This window comes from Serinus canaria, chromosome 2, assembly GCF_022539315.1.
Source record: "Serinus canaria isolate serCan28SL12 chromosome 2, serCan2020, whole genome shotgun sequence".
NCBI lineage: Eukaryota > Metazoa > Chordata > Aves > Passeriformes > Fringillidae > Serinus > Serinus canaria.
This window is the reverse complement of record NC_066315.1, coordinates 130730467-130754378: the sequence shown is the minus strand read 5'-3', so window position 1 is coordinate 130754378 and position 23912 is coordinate 130730467. Positions and strand designations below refer to the sequence as shown.

Genomic DNA, 23912 nt, shown 5'->3' with positions numbered 1-23912 from the left:
AACCAAAACCCTTCACTCTCATTCTTTGCCTGTGCACTGTTCTTTAGAATTTTTACAAATCTAGTTACTAGTGAGAATGGTGCTGAGACTCTGCGTTTTGTTTTGTTTTCCCTTTCCCATACACTGTTGGAGCAGAAAGAGGAGGGTTGGCAGGAAAAGGTGCTACTCTATTAGCAAGAAAAAGTATTTACGTATCAGCTTGTAATGTTTCTGTGAGTGTCTGTAATAATGGTTGAGCAGGCTATTGCCACCTAGGCATTGTCTGGGAAAGGCATGCATTTCCTCTGATCCTTCCAAGCAGACCAGACTGTCGTGGTTCGTTTACTGACCTGCTGAGGTATCATCCTCCAAAAAAAAAAAGCTACACTAATATTTTGGGTGAAGTCAACTTCAGCTCCCACCCTTTCCCCCCTCTCCCCCCCGCTTCCATTCACATATACTCAGAGAACCTTGGTGCTGAGGTGAGGCGGGGACAGAGGCACTGTACTTCTGCCTGAATTTTTAGCTTGCTGATTTTTGTGGTGTTATAGGGCTAGCACACACAGCAGCGTCAAAATCGCAGAATCACAGAATCAGTTAGGTTGGAAAATACCTCTGAGATTGAGTTCAACCTCTGCCGGAACACCATCCCATCAACCACACCATGGTCCAGTCTTTAAGTCTTTAAACACCTCTAGGGCTGGAGCCTCTCCCACCTCCCTGGGCAGTGTTTAATCATCCTTTCTGTGAAGAAATTCCTCCTAATGTCCAACTCAAACCACCCCTGGCACAGCCTGGGGCGACGTCTTCTTGTGCTGTCACTTGTTACGTGTGAGAAGAGCCCGACCCCCACCTGGCTGCAGCTCTCAGGGCTCTGTGGAGAGCGGTCAGGTCACAGCCGAGCCTCCTTTGCTCCAGGCTGAACACCCCCAGCCCCATCGCTGCTCCGCTCAGGGCTTGTGCTCCAGACCCTTCCCCAGCTCCCTCCTCCTTCTCTGGGCTCGCTCCAGCTCCTCAATGCCCTTCCTGAATGGTGGAGCCCACAACTGAGCCCAGTACAGGACGGGTGGCGTCACCAGAGCCGAGTACTGGGGGACGATCACTTCCCTGGTCCTGCTGGCCACGCCGTTCCTGCTTTCCGTGCCGCGGCCCAGGGCGCCGGGAGGGGGCGGATGGGCACGGAGCGTCCGGCGGCCTCCGCCCAGCAGGGGGCGCGCGCGCCCGCTCGGGAGCTCGCTCCGCCCGGCTCCGCGCGCCCCCCGAGAGCCCCGCGCAGGTAGGGCGGGAGCGGGGCCGGGACCGCGGGGCCGGGGCGGCAGCGGGAGGCCTGGGAGGGCACGGCAGGCGCGGCAGGACGCTGTCACTCCGACAGGCCTGTGCCAGGCCTGGGGAGGGACCCGGGGACGGGCCCTGGGCAGAGCCCGGCCCGGGAGCCGGAGAGGTGGAGCGCTGTGATGCCGTTTGGTGGGAGAACTGCGGGAGCAGTGCCAGCCTTCAGGGGAGGGGAGGGAGGGGAACGCGGACCGGGACGGGGGCGCGGCCGCCCTGCTGACCGGGCATTGGCAAGTGAGCGCCTTTGAACGTGCTTTCCAGGGGTAAACAAGATAAGTGAAAAAACTGAAATACGTGTTTTAACCTGCTGTCATAACTGCCTTTGATGAAGCAATTACTGTTTTTATAGCAAATGGAGTAGTTCCCTTTTTAATTTTCTAGACCACACTAAAGCTGCTGCACGTTGTTATTGTGGTGAAAAGGTAGGGATAACACCTGAATTGTAGACAGGATAAGTAAGTAATTAAAAACAAACTATGGTGAGCAATATTGAATGTAAAATCCATCAAATCTGAGTATCAGAGGGCATAAAATTATAGTTCTTTGAAGATCATTCAAGACCAATCTTATTTAATAGAGGTCTTGATGTAGCATTTAAAACTTTACTGTCTTAATTTGATAGTGATGGGGAGTTGGGAGGCACTGACAGTAAGGAAGAGGTTTATAGTACTACATAGAAAGAATTGGGTGATCCTGAGAACTAAGGTATGAAATAAGTTTAATAACAATTTAAAAAATGAGGGTTTAGAGTTGTAACAAAGTTGCAAGCAAAAAATTTGTAGAAGAAATTCTTACCAGTTGAAAGCAACACAAAACCAAAGAATGTTAGGTAGGTACAAGATAATGAATTGCAGAAAAATAAATGCTTACTACAGTGATCCAGTTAAAAGAGTTACTATTATCTATGAAAAGAACTCTAGAATTCTTTGTATAATGTTAATAATTCTCAGCAAAAGAACTGGAACTGAAACAGAAGATATGCCGAGGTCAAGTAGGGAAATTAAGAGTCTGTTGGAAGAACATTTGGCTTTTTTTAATTTTGCAGAATAATTGTAATTTTGCTTTCTGTTTAACCAGCAAGGTAAACACTATGAGGGAAATAAATTGAGTAAAGGATCATGTTAATACCTGAATAATTTAACATAGATTTTAAGATTAATAATATATGAAAATTTCTAACCATGATATTCAGGACCAGCCTTCCAAAAGGTCAAGGAAGAGCAAAAACTGAACACTTACTAGATAGAATGTAACTGGTTTGTAAAAATAATGTTTTTGTTTGCTGCAGCAGAGGCCTAAGTTTAGTGTTACCTGTAGACTATAGATCAGTTTTTCTTTTTTGCTTGTTTGTGAAATAGGTTATTAGCAAGAACTTGTTGAATTATTTTTTAGAAGAAAAATATTTATAGTAATGTTTGCAGTCTGAATAGTAGAGTTGGTGACAATCAGGAAATGACAATGGCTAATTGCTGGCTTTTTTGTGTCAAAGAAAAGTTGTGACGAGTAAGCTGAAATGAGGTGGAGGTTGAACTGTAGTATGTGCATCTGCTGTCTTCTTACCAGAGCAGTGTGAGTTTGCCTCTGCAAGAGTGGACTCTAAAATTCAGGTCTGATCTGCAATCAGTGACACAGAAATTTCCTCTCTTCAGGTTTTGGTGTCCTTCAGCTAAAGTTGTCTCATCAGCAAGAGCAAGGGATTTGAAGCAGTGCTTTAAGTTAATTGTGTCATCTCACCTCACGTTCTTTTGAACTTAATGTTTGAGCACGTGACCTTGAAGTCCTCGTCTGCAGTTCAAGACCTGAGGTACTTGATTGTCCAAGGAGTGAACTACTACTAGAAGTTTTTCTAGGGATTTGGGTATGTTGGAATTTTGCAGGCTGCCACTCTTTTCTTTTGGTCAGTCTGTCAGTTAATACCTCCCTACATGATCTCAAGTTGTGGATGTTTCACTTCCAGATAGATCAGTTAATAAGCACATAAGATATTTTAGAGGGCATTGATTTATGCATATTATGTGAAACACATGATCGCTGAAGCACTGAGCTTTCTTGAAAGACCATCCATAGAATGCTGTTAGAGTAGGCAGCAGGCCTGTCTTGAGCGTATGGGTTTGTTCCAAATTTCCATTGTGAGTGTTTATTGTGTTTGTAAGTCAGGAGCACAGATACTGAAATGGTCAGTTTGGTTGTGGTTTGCTTTGCTATTTAAAGATGATACTTGAAAAATATGTGGAAAAATGGTTTTATCTTGTGCAGTCCCCCACTGCAGCCTTTTCTGTACTTACAGGACTTAGATTCTGGCTATCATTCATCTATCAGCACCACTTTTCCAAGTGGCATTTTTTCTTTTACTTTTTCAATAAAATTTCAATTGGCTGTGGAACAGGGCTGCTTAAACACCAATTTTGTCAGTCAGCAAATTTCTGACATCCAAGTAATGCAGCTACATCAGCTGAATTTTATAATATAAACTCAAAGGCATAAATCTGCTCATTATGATATTCTTCGGCATGCTCAAGACCTCTTAGAGTGCATTAGAGTGTCTGCTGAGTGACCAGCAGTGGTGGATGATGACAAAAAGGGCAGCAGGACATTTCAGGAATGGCTTGAGGTGTATGGGCTTCCCATGGATGGTGTAAAATGCTTGTATGTCTTCTTCACTGTCTGTGTTATGTGTTAGTACCTTAGGGGCTGGTTCTGTCTGAGAATGGCTACATCTTCAGAGTTTTGCTACATCCAAGACTCATCAGCTTTTACTCAGGGTTACTGAGTAGGCCTGTAGATACAGGAGATGTGGATCTTCAGGAAGCATTAAAACAAAGTACCATACTAGAGGCTTTTGAGGAGAGTGGATGCGTGTAGCATCAGAGACATTTCTTACATGCAGAAGTTGTTGGGTTGAAAAATTATAAAGGCAAAAAGAAATTGCCAAAAAAAGGAAGGAGGCAGAAAGGTGGCACACGAGCTTCAGTGTACACAAAGTAAGATGATGTCTTGAGTAAAATAATCTAAACCATGCTCATATGGTGGTGAACTCAAGACTGGAAGTCACCAATAAAGAGAAAACACTTGGAGTTACCACTGAATGTTCCCTGGAAACCTAAGTTCAGTGTGTTGTGGCAGCCAGAGAGGCAGGAAAATGGTGACTGTCCTCAAAGAAATAGGGAGAAGAAGACAGAGGGCACCATTTTGCTGCCTCAGCTGGTGCACCCACATCTGGGGTAGTTGGTGTGGTTCCAGTCTCTGCATTGGAAGAAGGACACAGTGGGATAGGGGAGGGTAACTGAAAGGAACAAGCGGATCAGTTTCCTTAAGAGGAAAGACTGAAAAGTCAAGGTTGTTCACAGAGGATATTGCTGGGACATGACCAGGGTTATGCAATGAAGACAGTGAGTAAAGTGATCGTTATTCATCCAGTGTTGAGGCACTGAAATGGGAGTTGCATGCTGGGGCTGTTGGGAGGTAGTTTCGGATGGATACAGGGAAGGATGACAGGGGCACTGTGGTGGCAGTGTGAGCAAATCCAGGAATGAGAAAATGGACAAAAATTCTGTTGAGGGGCTGCTAAAAGAGCTGCTCAGGGAGGTCCACGATGTGCTGTGGTGGCTGCTGGGTGTGTGTGGAGAATGGACTGCAGGAAGCAGCCAGGTTCATGTGCTCTCCCAATGGAGGATCTCTGATGGCCGCTCCTGATAGCAGAGTGCTGGGTGAGTTGGATCTCCTTGATCCAGGACATCAGTTTTAGTCAACTTATGATCAGTAAGACTGGAATAATTTTAGTTCTGCATGGTTCAGTTCTGGCTTCTGAACTGTTAGAATTTGCATGTACAGTCTAGAAAAGGCAGTGTGCAACAAGGTGATAGTGTTTGCCAGGACATGGGTTGTAAAGAGAGGGTCAACCATGAAAAGCTTCAAAGAGCCCTGTAAAACTGAGTAACTGGATAGTGCAACATACTGGCAGATGAGTTCAGTGTAAGTAGAGGGATTCAGATAGCATAGAGAGAATTCTAACTTTCCATTACTTCTCAGTAATGAGCAGTATCTTGTAGCTTTGATGAATTATTCATAAAAATATGACAACAATGTTAAGCAGCTGTAAGAAAGGTAAAAAACCCCAGTGAATATTACTGATAAACAAGTAAAGAGCAAAGCAAAGGATTTTGTCATGACACTTGTTAATCCGTGGTTCACCCCAAACATCTTGATTGAATCAACCCTGCTCTGTCTCCCAGCTCACAAAACAGAGTTAAAATGAGTGAGATTCAGAGAAGCAAAACAAGAATGGTCACAGACACAGACCCCCTTCCAAATGAGGAATGACCAAGAAAGTTGGACTTCAAAATTCATCCTGGAAAGGGCTGTCTGAGGAGGCTGTGGTGAAGGCCCGTAGAATCATGAATGGCAGGAGAAGAACAGACAGAGATACACAGTCTGTTCTTCCCTCAGGAGAGCTGGGGGTCTACAAGGGAAGCTACCAAGTCCCTGACTCAGCAAGATCAAAAGATGTTGTTCTTCATAAGAACTGAGTTGGAGAACTTACCAGAGTATGTTGTGGGTATTAGAAGTATTTGTGTTGAAGAGGAGAAAGAGCAGATTCAGAGGTGGAGGTGGAGCCAAATATGTAAAAACCCCATCCATTTTGAATAGAAAAAGCAATATTATATATGCTTGCCCTATTCTATGTTCTTTCTGCTCTCTGCTTTTTGCCACCATTTCCAAAATCATACTAGGCCTAAAAGGACCTTTGCTGTGATCTGCTGTGGCTACTTTATGTTGGCTCTTTATTCACAGAAGTCATAATTGATGTGGACTTTTTTCACAGTTTCTCTTCATCCTTTCTCAAATAGAGCTTGTCAAACCTCTTGAAAGAAACATGGGTATTGCTGTTCATTGACTAGACACCGGCTTTCATGCTGAATATTGACTGAGTCTTTTACAGATGAGTTACTGCTATTTACTAAGTTATCTGTGTATGTAATGTCTCTTATTTTCAAGATCAGCAGGATAAATTGATGCAATTGGTAAACATCAATTGAGCTACCTCACTCTCAGGTTCTTTTCAATCATCTTTCATTGCATTTTTGGTCAGTTCAGCCCCTGTGCAGATCAGAAGCTTGAGGTTGACCTCTATGATTCTCCTCAGACTTGCATGTTGTCCTGGGAATGCTTAGGCTGCTGGTTTACTCCCTTCAATCCCTTTAGACTGAAGTTAGGCAGTCACTAGTACTATTACATGTTTGCCTACATGTAGAAATTTTTTTGAGTCTAAGCGTGGTGAAGCAACTATTTAGCAAAGGTAGTATCACTATGTATATAGTAGTTAGACATACAACCTTAATAGTGTTACCATTTTATCTTGTCACATAAATCCACTGTGATACTTTTAAGTTTTTAAAGTCATGCTGTGTTGATATATATTTAAAATATTTGAAAGAGTAAATTTATCAGTTTACTATTTGTCTTTAATAAACTGGTTTAGTGATTTACTGTGTGAACATGAAAATTCTGAACAGAAATATTCATATCCAGTACTTGTAGTAAGAGTTGCGTGTTTAGTTGTCTTATCATTGGTACATTGATATAAATACATTGTTGGTATAAAATAATGAACTTCAATGAACAAGCAAGATATTTTTTCAAAGATGAAGTCAAGCATACAGTTATATATAAATATATACAAATTTAGGAGCCATCTGCTTTTAAAAGTGATTTGTTTCTGTTCACTAGCCACTAAACCAGATTTGATGTTGTGCACTAAGGCCATGTCATCAAGGTTATGCATGACTAAAGACACATAAGCTAATATATATATTATAAGGGAAAAAAGTAAGAAAATATGAACTATATAAAACAAGTAATTTGGTGACAGGTTCTTAGTTTGCATTATTGCTTTTATTAAGTTCTGATTTCTGATGATTCCTCCTGGACACAGAAAGTTTTTCCCCATTTTAGTAAATATGTCATCTTGGACTTAGTATTTGTCTAGCTAAGGACTGGGCTTTTTGTGTGAGGGTGTGGGGGTGTTTTGCATTTACTTTTGAATGATTTTTAGGAAACAGGCATAAATACATACTTTTTAAAATTAAATACCTTTGGTTTCAGAACTCAAGCAACATACCTAAGTCCTCATTTCACTAATGGAGGATCAAAGATTAAATGAGAATGCTGTTTATACTGCAAAGAAGTAGCAGTTAGGATTTCAGAATCCTTTTAATAAAGTTTCATAAAATCTTATTTTCAGGCCTTTCGTAATTTCCTTCCCAGAAAAATAGAAAACACCACAAATGTAGAAAAAGTGGTCTATGTCAATCAAGGCTTACACACCACACCAGTACCTAAAGGGGACCTACAGAAAAGGTGGAGAGGAGCTTTTTACAAGGACATGAAATGATAGACAACTGGGAATGGCTTTAAACTGACAGAGGGAAGGTTTAGATTGGATATAAGAATGAAATTCTTTCCTGTGAGGGTGAAGAACAACTGGAACAAGTTTCCGAGAGAAGCCGTGGATGCCCCATCCCTGGAAGTGTTCAAAGCCAAGCTGGATGGGGCTTTGAGCAGCCTTGGTCTAGTGGTGTCTGAGGTGTCCCCGTCCATGGCAAGAAGCTGGACCAGATGACCTGTTAAGGTCTGTCCCCGCTCAAAGCATTCTGTGATTGTGCTTGTCCCTCCAGTCGGACAGGAATTCAGCAGTCCACGTGGTGGCAGTGTCCGTCCAGCCACCAGTGCTGCTCCTGCCTCGGCAGCCTGCGGCCAGCCGGGCACAGCCCTCGTCAGTGTCTTTTCCAGAAGGCTGCTCCGAGTCCGCCGCTAATTTAAACAAAAACACTTAATTAAGAGTGGGACAAATTCTCGCTACTCTGTTAATAACCAGACTATTAAACCAATAACAAAACAATATATAGTAACCTTTAATATTTTCTTGACCAGCATACACCCTACGTGTTCCCAGCAGAAACAAAAAAGGAGTTCAGGTAAAGCTTTGTGAAGAGCTTGATAATTATGACTGATATGATTCAATAACTTTATATAAAAACAGATGTGTTCAAACTGGCCACAATGATCAGAGAAGTACAGCTATATACTGGTTTAATTGAGCCAATTGTGAGGAATTAGTTGCATATTAATTGAAAAAAAATCTGTAAATTGCTTTTTTCCTAAATAGTTCTTGTACAGAAGATGAAAGATGAGCAATGTTCAAAAATACTTAGCTGTATATTTGATAGAAGTTAAATGTGCTCAAACATGTAATGCAACTGAATTACCAGTTAAGTTTAGCAAGGATAAAATGTTTATAAATCTGCTTGTTAATAAAGGCATTTTAAATGAATGATCACTTTCTTATTTTTCCCTTGTTTTGTGTACCTAAGTACACAAAGCTTGAACTATTTTATTTGGGGAAGCATTCTGCAACCCTGGATTGGCATTTGAGGCCTTGTATATTTTTTATCCTGTAGTGTTGACATACTGGGCAATAATGAGCAAAGCTCCCTGCTTCCCAATGCCATAATTTGCTGATCCATAAGAGCAGCAATAATTTTTAAACCTTTTTCATAAATCACTTTGTAGCCTGTCCTTGTAAAGCCCTTTGTATATGCAGTGCCCCAGAGTTTCTGCTTACAGGATGGCCTGACATCAAGAGATCATTACCTGGATGTCTCATGGCTGCATAAGGGAATGGGAATTATTGGAAACAAATGGCATAAATGATGTTATTCTGTTGGCACCTACCCATGTGGCTGACTAGGGACAGGAGAATGCATGTAGGTGTGATAAACCTGCTGTGATACCTCAAATCCAGGAACTGTTGAAAAAATAGCTAAAGTTAAAAAGGGGAAATCTGCAAAATATAGCGGTGTGTAAAATAGGCATCACGCTGTGCTTAATCTGAGGTGCTGCTTTTAGCAGCAGTTCCATATTGGTGGAGCCATAAAACTGTTCTGGTTGTACTGAAAAGATAAAGATTTGTAATAGTAAATACAGAACTTAAGTGGGCTTTGATGTACATGCTGGGGTTTTTTCCTAAATGGAAATGAGTTGATCACATAGTTTTTTACTAAATATAATATTTATTCAGTTAAATGACTTCTCAGTAACTTACACATAAATACACATGTGCATTAAAACTTAGCAAGGAATTTCTCCCTCAGCATTTTAAGCAAAGTACTGGAATGTTTTTCATTTAAAAAAATATTCCTCTTAAATAATGAAGAGGAAGAGCTCTGCAAGCCACTGCCACTGAAGTGCTCTCAAAGTGCATTACAGAAAGAGGATGCTGTTTACCACAAGGTAGTTGACAAACGCAAATTTTGCAAGTACGTGTATGGTGAGTTTGCTGGCATTGGAGGTTACTGTTTCCTGGATTTATTTTAGTTTCCATTTCTTGGTGGGGGCAGTTTCCCTAGTGGTAATCTTACTGAGGCCTAGGTTCTAGATGTCAGAGTTTGTATTAATAGTGAGAAGTCTCGAGGATGAGCAATTTGAGATTGTTCTGTGGTACTTATGTGTTGTTTTAAAATAGAGGCAGTAAGTTCAGTTTTCCTGAATGTAGTGGGAAAAAAACATAGTTTTCCCAAACTAATATCTCCTATGGAGCAGTGACTGGTGATTAATCCCAGTTTGGCAGGTTCATTAATACTTTTGTATGGGAGGGATGGGTCCCATGAGTGGTGGTGTTTCTCATGTGGAGCTGTTCTCTCCTTTTCCTGAGGCTATTTGGTAGCAGAGACAACAGCATATATTTACTGTAAAATAAAACTGTGCACAGTTAACACAAATTTTTAGGACTAGTTTATGAAGTGACAGAATTTGCATTTAGCTCTGTGATTTGAATTTTTCAAAATCACTCCTGTCTTCTGCAGATGAGAATGTGCCTGCAACAGGTCAGTGTGTGACAGTGAGTTACTGTTGTACACAAAATAGTGAGAGACAACTGGCTCCTAGCAAATATTTTTTACAGAATCACTTAAATAAGTGATTCCTTTTGAAAACAAAACAGCTTGGTTAAATTTTTTTATCCTGTACTACGTGTGTCATTGAAGAGCATGATTTCTAAAGTTATTAATTAAGAAGTACATTGTGTTGAGGCTAAATAAATGTATAAATCTAGAGAAAATGTAGTCTTATATGATGCCTTTCTAATGGGAATCCTTCTAGCTGGGAGGATCCTTTGAATTTACTTTTTTTCACAAAACTAATTTTCTGTCAAAGTGCCAAGTTATTAAAAGCAAACCTTTTTTTTAAACAAAAATATTATTTAACAGATACATTTTCAGTAGATAGTGATGCATTTTTACAAGCAGTCATTTACTTCAGTTTTTAAAAATTAGATTTATTTAAGTAGTAGTAGTAGTAATTTTTTGGGATGTTCAGGATGGTCATTTTGCAATATTTTGTGTCTTGTTACTAATGAAAGTCCATTTGTCCTAATTGGTGCTTATGAAATCAGTCCTTACTGAGAGGATATCAGCTTATGGACAGGTTCAGAGTCATTACCTGTTTCACCTTTCAGAAACAATTTAAATTGAATGGCTAACGCTGTTTTGTTTCTAAATGTTGCTCCTAAGTCTGTTGTATCAGATAGTCATTGCAATAAAAAGCTTTTTGATACTGTGGGCAGAAATGTAATCACCATTTGTTTGATGAGACATACCTATTTAATATTACTTGTGATTTTTTTTAATGAGTTTTCTTACACAGAAAATTTTGCTAGGTTGGGTTAATTTTGAGGCAAGAACAGGCTGTTTGGGGACTGACATTTTAAAGATGGTGCATAGTTCAGCTTTGTGTGCAGCTTGTATTTGGCATAGGTTAGCTAGCCATATGTGAAATAGAATTGTGTTAGTAGAAAAAATCCTTTTAATCACAAAGATAAATCAAACCAGATGGTCCAGATTTTTTTTTTTTTTGTGAATGCATTTGCTTAGTCCACAATCTTCAAGTATTGGGAAGAAGGATTTGCCTCATCTTTGTCTTTCTTACTGTGAAATACTAAGGTTTTACTTTAGTCTTCTGCACATGAGTGATCAGTTCTAGAAAATTGATGATTTTAGTGATGATAAATTCTGAATCAGAATGATTCCACACACACTTTCTGTTAATTGCCGTATTTGTGCTTCCTTTTCTGAGAAGATAAGGAGGTGACTTTTTTTCCTGGGTATTATTAGCTAATGTTTCATCACAGTTGGGGAATTCTGTAAGGCTTTACCAGACATACATGTCTGGTATGAAAATACAGCCATTAGCCTATATTTACCAGAGCATGCCATGCTGTTTCTCAGACAGCCTACGTTTCTTCCAGTATAATATTCTCATGTTGATTTATGTTTGGCCTTGTTTTATTAAGCAGGTTTAAACACTGAAGCATTATTTTACAAGCAAATCACTTTTTGTCAAATGTGAGTAGGGGTTTGTGGTATTGATATGCTGCTACTATGGCTGATAATTGGAGGTTTTAAAATGATTTATGATCTTGCTTTAGGGAAGATTTAGTGCAGAATATAAAGGTCACAGTCACATCACAGAGAAACTGGGCCCATTATTTTTCTCAGTGAAGACTGGATGAGCAGAGTGGAAGAAAAACTCTCATATCATTCATGATTTGGGTGGAAAATGGGCAAGAAAATTGAAATTGCTGTCAGCTGGGAATCATAGCTTTGTAGCGTCCAGGGTGTTGTAACATACTCACTGAAAATTGGAGTAATTACATTTTCCTTTCTTTTTGCATAGGGTTATAAGGAGGCTGTTGGTGCCTTACATGACTCCAGTCTCACTCTCAGTTTTATGGTGTATCAGTGAACCGGCCACTTGCTGTTGGAGATGGTTGTGGAAAAGAGTTCTTGAGCCAGTGATGTACTGTCATGTGCTTATAAACATACTTGCAGCCTAGAGGAATGTACTCTGCTTAGAATCATTCCTTATACAGATACCAAGACATAGAATTTATTTCTATCTCTTTCTCTTCATCATCCAGTAAAGAAAAAAGCGTGCATTCCTGCACTGGAAAACTAGACAAGTGTTGATATATGCAGCAGAATTTGTCCAGATAGGAAACACAGCCTAGTGAAGTTTAAATATGATTTATTAAACTCAACAGCCCCCAATGCTAGAGCTGTTATTCAGACCAGTCTGTAAACATTTTGAAAATACTTCTCTAGGTACTTTGATCTTGAATTTGATCTAAAACATGGGGGAAGAGCTATAAAATATAGACATTATGAACTCTCATAAAAGGAGAGGTTTTAAATTGAATTCTTTGGCTACTGGCCATGTTTCCATTGTCCTGGCTGAAAGAGTGCACTGGTGTGGAAGGATACCTTATATAGATGAGAAAATTTAAATCTGTGTATAGCAGTTTTAATAAGAGATTCAGATAGTTAATCAGAACACTGCTACACCGTGAGCCCAGAATAGAGCCCCTGGGCAAGTGAAAAATACTGCTTCAAGTGACGTTTCAGTTCACTTTCTATTCCAAGCTTATCTAGTAAAATCACGTTTCCCTCCTATCACTTTAACTTTGTCATGCATCTATTGAGATTTCTTCTAGAGGAATTTTACTTACTTATATGATTTTTTTTTTCTTTTTTACCACTTCTCTGAGGCAGTACAAAAAGAAGACTCTTGTCCAGTCTTCTAGATGTTTTCATTGCTTCTTAAAATTGTCTCATGGACATTCTACCATTCTCTTGCTAAATCATTCTCTTTTTCCTTATTGTTTTCAAGTCATCTTTTCTGTGTCCTGTAAGCACACAATGTCAGCATGATTTGACTCACCCTTAAAATATTCTTCTGCAAAACTGAAATCATAGTTCATCAAATGTCCTATACCAAGTAATCCATGGTGAAACATTTATCTTCCTCTTTTATGTCCTGATACATAAATGGGCTTAATCCTTTATTTAGTATTAAGCCAGAGAAACTGCATTTGTATTTCTCCGTGTTGGGGTTCTACTCAAACTCACAGTAGCTCTGTGCTTGATTTTACCATTGTCTTCCTTGCACCCACTTCCAGTTTTTGGTGGGCAATTTCACCTAATACATTCAGTTTTTTGTGTTCTGTATTGCTGTTCTTGTTTGTTTTACAGTTTGTGTTTCTCTGACACTGTAAAAGTAATGTTCTCAAAGACTATTCAAAAATACATTTCTTGCAGAATGAAGAAACTAGTATTTTTATTAAGCTTTTTTAGCTGTACTGTAGTTTGTGCATTGAAGTTCAAATTCAGAGGGTGAAAGTCCATTAGGGCAATTTTGCTTATAGCTGGTAAAAATTGCAGTTAGTGTGACTGTACCAGTGGACTGAATTGTTTAGAGTTTCCCCATTTATGAAAGGTTCTCTCTTTCTGTCTCAATCTGTGGTGGTTTGCCCTTTAATATCAATACTACTACATGTGGTTCCTTACTAGGTTGAAAACTAATCACCTGTCTGGCATCTGTGGCAGAGATCTTACCAGTTTTCTCTCCTAACAAAGCTTTGCTGCTCTTTCCAGAGGTGTGAGCTCTTTCTTTTTTACCAGAAGGGAATGCAGCACACAAAGTTAATGTGTATGACAGGAAGACTTCAGAGTTGACCTATAAGCTAGTTTGCACTCTTGTTTGGGACCTGAGCAATCTAGTGAATATTAGCATTGTGTTTATGTGCCTGGTTTCACCATCATTTCTTCCCCCTTTTACTTGCAGGCTGGTCACCTCCTCCTGAGAGAGTCAGAGCAATGTCCTACGTGTTTGTGAACGACTCCTCCCAGACCAATGTGCCGCTGCTGCAGGCTTGTATTGATGGAGATTTCAACTACTCCAAACGGCTCCTGGAGAGTGGCTTTGACCCAAACATCCGTGACAGCCGAGGCCGAACTGGCCTTCACCTGGCTGCAGCCAGAGGAAATGTAGACATCTGTCAGCTCTTGCATAAATTTGGTGCTGACCTGCTAGCCACTGATTACCAGGGTAACACAGCCCTCCACCTGTGTGGGCATGTTGATACCATCCAGTTCCTAGTTTCTAATGGACTTAAAATTGATATTTGGTAAGTCACTTTTTACAGTACTTATTTTAGGATATATTAGTCTTTTGTCAGCTTGCATATAAATCTAAGAGCCTTGCATATAAATCTGCTGTTGCTGAAATGCTGTATTTGGTACAATTCTATTTTACAAAGATACCACCTAATTAAAAAAATAAATAAATAAAAAGGCAGAAAAACAGTAAGAGGCCACTTCTGCTAGTCTGTGCAACAGGCAAAGCAAATGTAAATAGCTGCTGCTGGTGTGTGCTGCTGTATCTAATTGTGCCTCATTGATGACATTGCTGCCCTGGTTTGGCCAGACAGCCAGGTGTGGGTGGTTGGCACCAAAGAAAAAATCACATTGACTACTTTAAAAGAATTTCTCCACCCCATTTTCTACTGTGGTACTATCTAAGACAAAGAAAATACAGTATCTGTGTGTGTCAGTTCATTACCATACTCTTCTGGTAACAATGCTTCCTTTCAGTGTTTTTGCCCTCCCTCAAAGTCTGTGACTCAGAATATTGTATATTCTTTCCTTCTGGCTTCCAGCAGCTGTCAGATGCCAGTGCTCAGATGGAAGCTCTCAAGCTGCAAAATAACTAGCTGTTTCATTCCTGTGCTGAATTACTTTGTTTGTGGAACTTTCTGCATGTTCACAATGTGTGCAAAAGCCAGAAGTAATGTCAAAACCTTTGAGTTTTTAAATCTGTCCCTTTTTCACCTGTCCCTCATTAGTGTTTTCAACTCAGCAAAACTAGTTATTGGTAGACCAGATTATTTATGGGTTGTGGGTTGGAACTTTTTCCCCTCATTTCAAACAGCTCTGGTGGAAATTCCTGGTCTAAAGGCAGCTCTGGACCTATTCAGTATTATTTTAATAGCAGCAGAGGGACCATCTGTATTTTATTTCATTTCTGCCTCATGTCCTAATACCCTTATGGAAAAGGAACTATTAGGAGCCAGATTGCACAATTCTTTCTTGAAATCAAGCTTAAACTTGAACATTGTCATAAATCTACTGTTGTTGTTTTTTTTTTTTCTTTTGCTGTAACACCCAGAGATTCCAATTATATTAGAGTCCTAAGAATTTGATTTTATTAGAGGGGGAAAAGAGTTGTGCAATTTCAAACCTAAATACACGTATTATCTTCTATAGCTAATTGTGCTGTAACTTGGATAGACAGGAATTTATTACTGTCTGATAGAACAGAAAATAGTTCTCAGGATTTACTAAAATGTACTATGTTATGCTGAGTTGACTTGTTACAAAGTTTCTGTGTTAAAATTTTCTTCTCTCTTTTTATGGGCTTGTTTTAGCAACCACCAAGGTGCAACACCGCTTGTTCTTGCCAAACGAAGGGGTGTGAATAAAGATGTGATTAGACTGCTGGAATCTTTAGAGGAGCAGGAGGTGAAAGGATTTAACAGAGGAGCTCACTCAAAGCTGGAGACTATGCAGACAGCTGAAAGTGAAAGGTATTTACCAAACAAAAATAACTACCAGGAGAAATAATGTTTATGGCTTTTAGAGTTTTGGGATTGACTTGATTGCTTATTCTTCAAAACACATAATATCAAATTTGACTTGACATTATCAAACAAAATCAAAATTGAGTGTTAAATTTTGGAAAAATCTCTTTAAACTGATCCAATGTGAGAAAAAAATGAACTTCTATTGAGATTTTAATTTTATGGTAAAATTTAAAAAAAAATTACTAATTTTCCATTCGGAGTCCCAAACACAAATATTCTACCACCTACCACAAAGCCAAGTGGGAAATAGAGTGAAATGCAAAATGGCAGTGTCACAGGCTAACCTGTGGTAACCTGTGATATCATAGGCTAACCTAATCATCCTTTTGATGATTTTCTATGCAAAAAAAAAAAGGGGTGGGAGACTTTTCATCCATCTGAACTCGAATAAAGGATTTTATATGGTGTCGTAGCTAAAATTTCTGTTGTTAGCAGATCTGGAAAAGATGGAGAATAAGACTTTTTTGGTTGCTAAAAAGATAGTTAATGCAGAACTGAAGATTTTGAGAAAATTGCTGACCATTTAGGGAAATTGTTTGGTTAGAGGGAGGTTAATGAGTTCTTAAAAGTCTGGTTCTGGGACTGTGCTTCCTTAGAATTTTCTTAAATAAAAAAACAAAAGCATATTAGTCATACCAAGAAATGAGATCAGGCAACCTTGAGGAAAATTGAGATGGCATAGACAAAAACTTGGGGTTACAAGGGAGAGAAAATCAATAGTAATAAACTGAGATTCTGTAGCACAAAATGCAGCTGTAATTACTGAAAGCTGTATGCTATAAAATAAAAGTTTCTCAGCGAAAAACAAACATATAAGGAGAACAGGCTTGGTGCATTAGTCAGTTCCAGGAGTTAATGCTGTCCTGAAAAATGCAGTGAAGTCCTATAAAGCACGAAACAAGACATTTTCACTACATAAAGAAAACTGTCAGTCCTGTTGTATAAAGCAATGGTGACTTCTGCTCTCTAGTATGTCTTATTATGCTGTTTACCCCATTAAAAAAAAAAAAAAAAAGTGGCTTTTTTATATTGTCTAATGATGACCATGAACTATTACTACTGGAACATTATATCACAAAAGACAGGGAGTTTTGTCTTGTAACTATTGCTTGGTTTATGTGAAAATGTAGACAGGCTGTACTGTAAACAGAAAAGAAGCTGTATAGATAGAGTTAGGTCTAAGCTGAGTAAACAGAAAAGGTAAAACCAACAAAACTGCAGAAGTAATACCCAATACTCCCATGAAGGTCTTTCTTATACATCAGGTGACTTTACATGTCAGAGAGATTGCTTTAAGCCCCGGAACAAAAAATTTATTTTATTTTCAAAATTACTTGGTTGTACATTGTAAGAATTAGTGCATATTACCTTTCAGACTTCACTAACTTTTACTGAAAATTTCTTGACACACAGAAATGCACTTAGATTGATTTTGTTTAAACACGTGGACAAACAGCTCAGCCCCATTTAAATTTTGGTTTTTGATTTGATGGTGTCCCTTTAACAAACATAGCTTCCTTTCTGTTATTTGACCTTCATAAATGTTATATTGTTTGCTTTGGCCAGGAAGTCAGCAACTCTCCTTGGGGACAGGCCCAAAGACATAAACAGTGCACTGCCCAGCTTGTTTGGGAACGTGTTTAAAATGTCTGAAATACATTATTTTTAAAGTAACAAATGACAGATGCCTACAGGAGCCAAAGCAAATGAGCTTGTGTGCTGTTTGCTTTGTAAATAAATAATATCTTTTTACCAGTTGGCTTTTCAGACCTCCACAGTTTCAATTATCCCTCTTTGTATTATTTTCACATTTTAGGGACACTTAGATTAATGTCTTCTGTCCTCTGCACTCTGAACTCTTACATTATATATGAACCTATGAAGAAATAACACTCTTTCTAAAAACAGTCTCTGCCTTCAGTTTTCAGCTCCTTGTTTCAGGCAGTTGCTGCTGCTCGGGAAGGAGAGGCCAGAGCTCTGTTCCCAAGTCAAATTTGGTTTTGCTTGCTTTGCCCTCCTGCGGGTGAGGAGTGGCCCTGCTGCCAGGAGGCAGAGCTCCCTCTGTCCCTCTCTCACACAGACATCTGTCCTTCTGCACAGCCCAGCAGGACCTGTGGCTGTGCCACAAGCTTGTCTAAATGTGAACTCCCACCTGCTGCTGGACACAGAACATCTGTCTGGGCTGTGTGGCACAAACTCTTCTCTTCTTTGACATGTTGCTGCATTACCAGTTTTTATGCAGCTGTAATTTGTAATAAGAAAAAATATCTTGAATAGCATTGGTTTTAATTGGGTCATAATATAAAATAGTAAAAATATTTTCTGTGTACCGTTTTTAATGAGCAAGCATGTGACCTTTCCACTTAAATTGCATTGCACCTTTATTTAACCTCTCCGTGGTTATGTATTAACTAGTTAGTACTTACTGAGTAAGTTCTGCACAAAGGCTGTCTTTTACTAAACCCTTTGTTTTGCTTGGGAAATCATAATAAGCAAGAAAGATTACTAAATCCTTTACCTATGGGTAAGCTAAAATAGCTTTACAGCATGGTAAATATTTATAAAACAAAAATACAGGCTGTTTAATGGGCAGTTCCTGAAATCTTGTGCACATGATGCTGCAATAGTTGAGCAAGCTGTGGGAGTTCAGGCTAATTGTTCTTCAGTGGTTATACTTCCTGAGAAGAAATACCATATGAATAGTGTGAAGTTTTCCCATGGTATAATCTTAGAAGAGAGCATTGTGAATGAGATTTTTTTCTGATAACCATAATTTTTCAATTTATTTCTGTCATGAAGAACAGCAGCATTTCTACAATTAGTTTTGACTTGGAAATTACTTTTCCTTGATTTTTAAAAATTTTTATTATTAGTCTTGTATGAAATATCTAGGAATATGATAATGGAAGGCAGATAAAATGGAGGATAATATTTTTTTTTTGCTTGCATTCTGCTATTGACATCATTGAATATGTGATTGATTCCACCATTTCCTTTCCGTGGTTGTCAGGGCCTGATCCTGTAAACAGCCATGTATGTAATTGTACTCGAGTAATAAGTAGTAAAACTGTGCAGATGGCCAAAATTTTAAGTGAAATCAGGCTATGCAAAAGCTTTCCTATTCATGAGATTTTTCATAAGCAGCAGATAGTGTCCTGTTACAATTGTGAAACCAGCAAAATTAGAAGAATTACACAAGAAGCTGTGCAGGATTTTGAGACAACTTAAGTCTTTTCTAGAGGTGATTAATTGTCAAGAAGACTGCCTCTCTCAGATTTTATATTTGTTTTTCATTAAAAGTGAGAATTCCACTCCCTAGACTATAGTCTTGACAATTTAAGGGGGCCTGATAGATTGGTAGTGGAATTGTAAAACATCAAAGCAGTCACTGAACACCATATGTCAGAAAACACAGCAATGCCAAATTGTTCAGAAGGTTTCTGAACTTCTTGTTGTCCAAAGTTATTGTTTTCTGTGATTTTTTAAATGCTTTTTCAGAGGAGGCATGTAACAAAGATATCCAGGGAGTAGTAAAGGTCAGTGCAGAACTCAGCATCTCAATATTGGTTAAAGCTTCCATTTTATTAATCAGAGTTTATTTTTAGTCATTATTTGTTTTATTAACAAATCATGTGTGCCCCTTTGAGGTCTTAACTTATGCTTCATTATATTTTACTAAGCCATATTCAGTAGGAATTATGGAGACTGACCTTTGAAGGCTTCTGGGTAGCAGGCCTGAAAATTCAGTGCAGTTATGCATATACAAATATCATTCTCTTTGCACAGGTTAATAAAATGTCCTTCCAGCTGAAATAAGTTTAGAATTAGGAGTGTTTTTCTGATCTGATTTGTCTTGATTTAGCAGAAGCAGTGCTATAAATCAGTAGGGAGGGGTTTGATTTTTAATCTAGAATGTTTCAGATGCCCTTAGTGGGATCACTGTCATACTTACAGATGCATTCTTTTACTCTGATGTATTTTTAACTTTAATCCTTTGTAGTGCAATGGAAAGCCATTCCCTTCTTAACCCAAACCTCCAGCAAGGTGAAGGAGTTCTTTCCAGTTTCCGCACAACGTGGCAGGAGTTTGTGGAAGACCTGGGCTTCTGGAGGGTGCTGCTCCTCATCATTGTCATCGCTCTCCTGTCCCTTGGGATAGCATATTATGTTAGTGGGGTGCTTCCTTTTGTAGAAAACCAGCCTGAACTGGTGCACTGAAGCAAATGCAAAGTACAGAAGTCGATTTTCCTGTTCTAATCTAATCTTACTTTGAGCTTGGAATTATTTGCTTGGTGCAGACAGTGGCAGCTGTATATACTGTTTGCCTTTTGTACTTACTATTTACCCCTCTGAAAGAGGGATTAATTAATTTCAAGTAAAACACTGATGTCTAGAGCATTCCTAAGATACCTCTGACTTACCTTGACTTGCAAGCAAGATGTGAAGATAGCCCTCTCTGATAAAATATTGTGATTAGAAAAGGCCTTTCATTATGTTATTAAATTCCTGCATATGAAAAATATATCCTAGTACAGAACCACATTTGGTTTATTTTTTCTATGTAGAGAGGTAAATCTATGGTTGGATTTTTTTGTAAATGCTTCAGTTGAAAGAAAAATACTCTTAGAAGTCCTCCTCAAGAAATCTCAATAATGTAATAACACTTTCTGATATATAGATGGTGATAAACTGCAACTCCATAGTTATTTTAATGCCTCTCCATAGTTTCTTATCTGCTAGTTTATAAAAAGAATGAGAAATAGTTCAAGTTTTACTATGTCTCTGTTGTATAGATCACTCCCTTATTTATTAGGTTAATGTAGTGTGTCTTCCCAGACGAATTTAATGTTCTTAATAGCTGCCTGAAGTAAAATTTGTAGAATAAAACTGTTTGTTGTGCTTTAGAAGAAGACTTGGGCTGAAAATGTTGCATTTTTGTTGAAATGTTGCTAAGCAAACTTTCTTTGTAAGGGTAATTAAAAAGTGATTTAGGTGTTCTGCCATGTATATAATAATTCTTTAAGGTCATTGTGAAATATATCATGAAGGATAACTTTTTCATCCCCCCATAAGGGTCAGACTGAACCATGTGATTGTGTTTTCATGTTTGTGGAGAGAACTTAATTGAATAGAATTCCTTTCTAGAATTGTTTTCCATTTCACTTGCTTGCAGACAGAACGTACAGGCTTATGAATTATTTTCTGAGTATACAGAATAAAGGTGTTTAAAATACTAATACTTAGAATCATTGTATGAAATTAAATCTTGATCTATTCTGTGTTTCTATACCTATTTTGCTTCCCATTTTGCTGTGAAACCCTTTGTTGTAAACAACCTAGGGATACGAATCCATTAGATACTTCTTTATGAAGGCTGGAAAGGTATTGCATAGTAAGTGGGAGATTGTCAAACAAAGTGGATTCTTTCTCCCCATGCTGATGAGACATCTAGTTCTCTTTTGCCATTGCCTTGCAAATCCCAAACAAAATTAATTCTGTCAGCCTAAGGAATCAATATTTTTTTTTTTTAATTAGCCACTCCTCAGTTGTTGCTAAATAACATAAAACATTTATTGTACATTAAAATATAACCTACATGGTTCTGTTCTGGTACAATGTATATTTTTCTTTCTTGTTTATTGGTTTGAATGAAGGGGGTGGTTGTCTTTGTTTTGATGTGTGATATGGGTTTCGCTGGAGCTGGGCCCCATTCTAAATTGCATCTAAATAAATCTTAATCTCAGTTCTTAAGTTTTAATGACTTTATTGAAGTCATTAAAGACTTTAATGACACAATAGTTTTTTAACAGCACAATGCTGCAGAAAAGAAAACATCTTAAAAAAACCAAAAAATGAGACCATATCCCTCTTCTGAGTATTTTACTTGTAGTACCATTGTTCACAAAAATAAACTCATCATATACCTAAACTACATTTACTTGTCTAAATAAGTACATTTGTGTTAATAATACCATGCATCTTGATTAATGACATTGTCTTTCAGTATGTATAATATGCATAATTTGTATTGTATTCTCACTATGGGTGAATGCCACAAATAAATACATGTAGTAAATATGTTTTGGTTTATTATTACATTAGTGCAGCAGTAATGATGCTACCCCATTTTACTGAGTTGTGCATTGATAATGAATATTTCAGAAGTGGGGAACTTCCCCAAGAAGTGACAACAAGAAATGGCAACCATGCAGCTGCTATAAATGAGATTTTAGAGCACAGGTTCTTTCGATTTGCCTGTTTTGTTTTCAGTATTGTTGCTTAATTAAAATTGCTGTCTGGCTGTCTCTCTTCTCTGAGACTTCAGGTATTGACCATGTGGTCTGGAGGCCTCTCAAAATTTCAGATTACCTATGAGGAGGAGCAAAACATAACCAAGAAAACAAAGCCTGAGCCTTAAGTAGCCTTTCCTATTTCACTGCATGCATAAGCAGACATGAACTACACATTGAAAAGGTTTGAAAAATTGTGTTTAAAATTAAGATATTTCATGTTTTCAACCAGAACAAAATCCAAAGCACTGTTTGAACTTCTCTATGTAATGAGTGCTGGTCCTTTAAATAAGGACATGATAAATGTCTGATAAAAGTGGAGTTTGTTCTGTATATACTTCTGTTACTGTAAAAGGTCTGCTGTGCCTTTCAATATATCTGCAAACACTAATGTCTTCCTTTTCAAAGGCTGTTTCTAATAAATAAATTTACCTCTGTAACTTTAGCTTACTTGTCATGGAGGGTTCTACTATTTCAATATAAAGACTCGGATTGTCTGTAGGTGAAGATTTCTTTTATTTATTATTGCAGTGGTATCTTGGTACCTTGATCCAGATACTCACTTTTGTGCCTGGCAACACAAAATTCAGCTGAAGTGCTTAAATAAGATTAAGATAACAGGTACATCATTCTATCCTGCAAGTGTAGGTACAGAATTATCCCTGCTGTCACCAGAAATTAATTTCATTATGTTAATACAGATTCAAGATTAGTCACTCTTCAAATCCAAAACAGATTGTTGTCTCAAGCTTTTGCTAGACTAATGAGCTCAATGGAATAAGGAATTGAGAGGGAAAACAAACAGCTCTGAAGAGATTTCTGTTTCCAGTGACATGAAACAACTTGGTGGACGATGCAAGGTAAAGTGGAGTGTAAAAAGGATAGACACAGGCTCCTGTGCAGTGGGCTGTCCTGGTGCTTACATTATTCCCTGGCAAGATCACACCTATCTCGCCTCGCAGTAACTTGTTCACGTAGCAGATCTCTGATCTTCAAGGGCTCTGTTTTCACTCATATTGGTAATTTGCTTTGTAGAAGGGGATGTTCTGTTGGCTGACTCTCATGAGCAGATACTGTTTCTGGCTGCCACAGTACAACAGGTAGTTAATTACAGGATGTGATCTGGCACTGTGAGGCTTTTTTTCATGAAAACCTCCAGGGGGGAAAGAACATGGTTTCACTTTGAAATATTGAAACATAAGATCTCGGTAGTTTCTTGGTCTGCATCTGATTGTGAGTTTGATTTTACCATGAGTCAATGAATATCTAAGGCTGTTTTTATTAATTTAAATAAGTAAAAATCATTAGCTCTGGCTAGTTAGTGAGGTAGTTATTTTCCTAGTCAAAATATATTTGGTCATAATTACTTAGAGAAATGCAAATTTAGTAATTTATTCAGAAGTACAAACTGCAAGTGATGACTTCCCTGAAAACTCAGAAAAAGGGTAATATTGACTGATGTCATATTCAGGATTTTCAAAAGTCTAGCATGTATTTAAATGTTACCCCAAGCTGATGTTTAACAGAACCGATATCTTCCTCAGCTGATGCACAAAGTAACTGGTTTTTGGAGTTGTTCCTGTTTCTGAAGTTAGGTCTTTATTAAATTCTTATTGGAGTTGGTTAAAATAAGTCTTCAATGATGTGAGAATTAGGTCAGAACGCTTTTCCTTCATTTATTGTTTTTTTTTTTACATTTCAGCATTAATCATTGTAGATTGGTTACTTGTGATACACTTTATAAAATTTCCTCAGTGATCCAAAGTGTTGCAAAAAATG

The 23912-nt window shown here is 38.3% G+C and overlaps 2 protein-coding genes across 6 annotated transcripts in view; both read left to right on the top strand.

The window, feature by feature from the left end:
* The window catches only part of PABPC1 (poly(A) binding protein cytoplasmic 1), a 688709-nt gene that overhangs the window by 48113 nt on the left and 616684 nt on the right, over nt 1–23912 (top strand). The gene's annotated exons all lie outside the window — the stretch shown is intronic.
* On the top strand, nt 1184–21921 carry ANKRD46 (ankyrin repeat domain 46). Of its 5 annotated transcripts, none has more exons than XM_050970676.1 (5): nt 1184–1255; nt 2961–3115; nt 13987–14329; nt 15629–15787; nt 19845–21921. In XM_050970676.1, the coding sequence occupies exons 3-5, from the start codon at nt 14019–14021 to the stop codon at nt 20059–20061; spliced, it is 687 nt and encodes a 228-aa protein (XP_050826633.1). In that variant the 5' UTR covers nt 1184–1255; nt 2961–3115; nt 13987–14018; the 3' UTR covers nt 20062–21921. The 5 variants fall into 5 exon arrangements, with proteins under 5 accessions (XP_050826633.1, XP_050826635.1, XP_030088847.1 ...); XM_030232991.2 differs by lacking the exon at nt 1184–1255 and adding an exon at nt 1488–1574; XM_030232995.2 differs by lacking the exon at nt 1184–1255 and adding an exon at nt 1524–1545.

What these genes read in the sequence shown, in the direction of transcription:
- ANKRD46 (XM_050970676.1), top strand. Translation starts at nt 14,019, where the DNA reads ATGTCCTACGTGTTTGTGAACGACTCCTCCCAGACCAATGTGCCGCTG. An exon ending in GGACTTAAAATTGATATTTG is followed by an intron (nt 14,330 to 15,628) that starts GTAAGTCACTTT and finishes GGCTTGTTTTAG; the next exon opens with CAACCACCAAGGTGCAACAC. An exon ending in CAGACAGCTGAAAGTGAAAG is followed by an intron (nt 15,788 to 19,844) that starts GTATTTACCAAA and finishes AATCCTTTGTAG; the next exon opens with TGCAATGGAAAGCCATTCCC.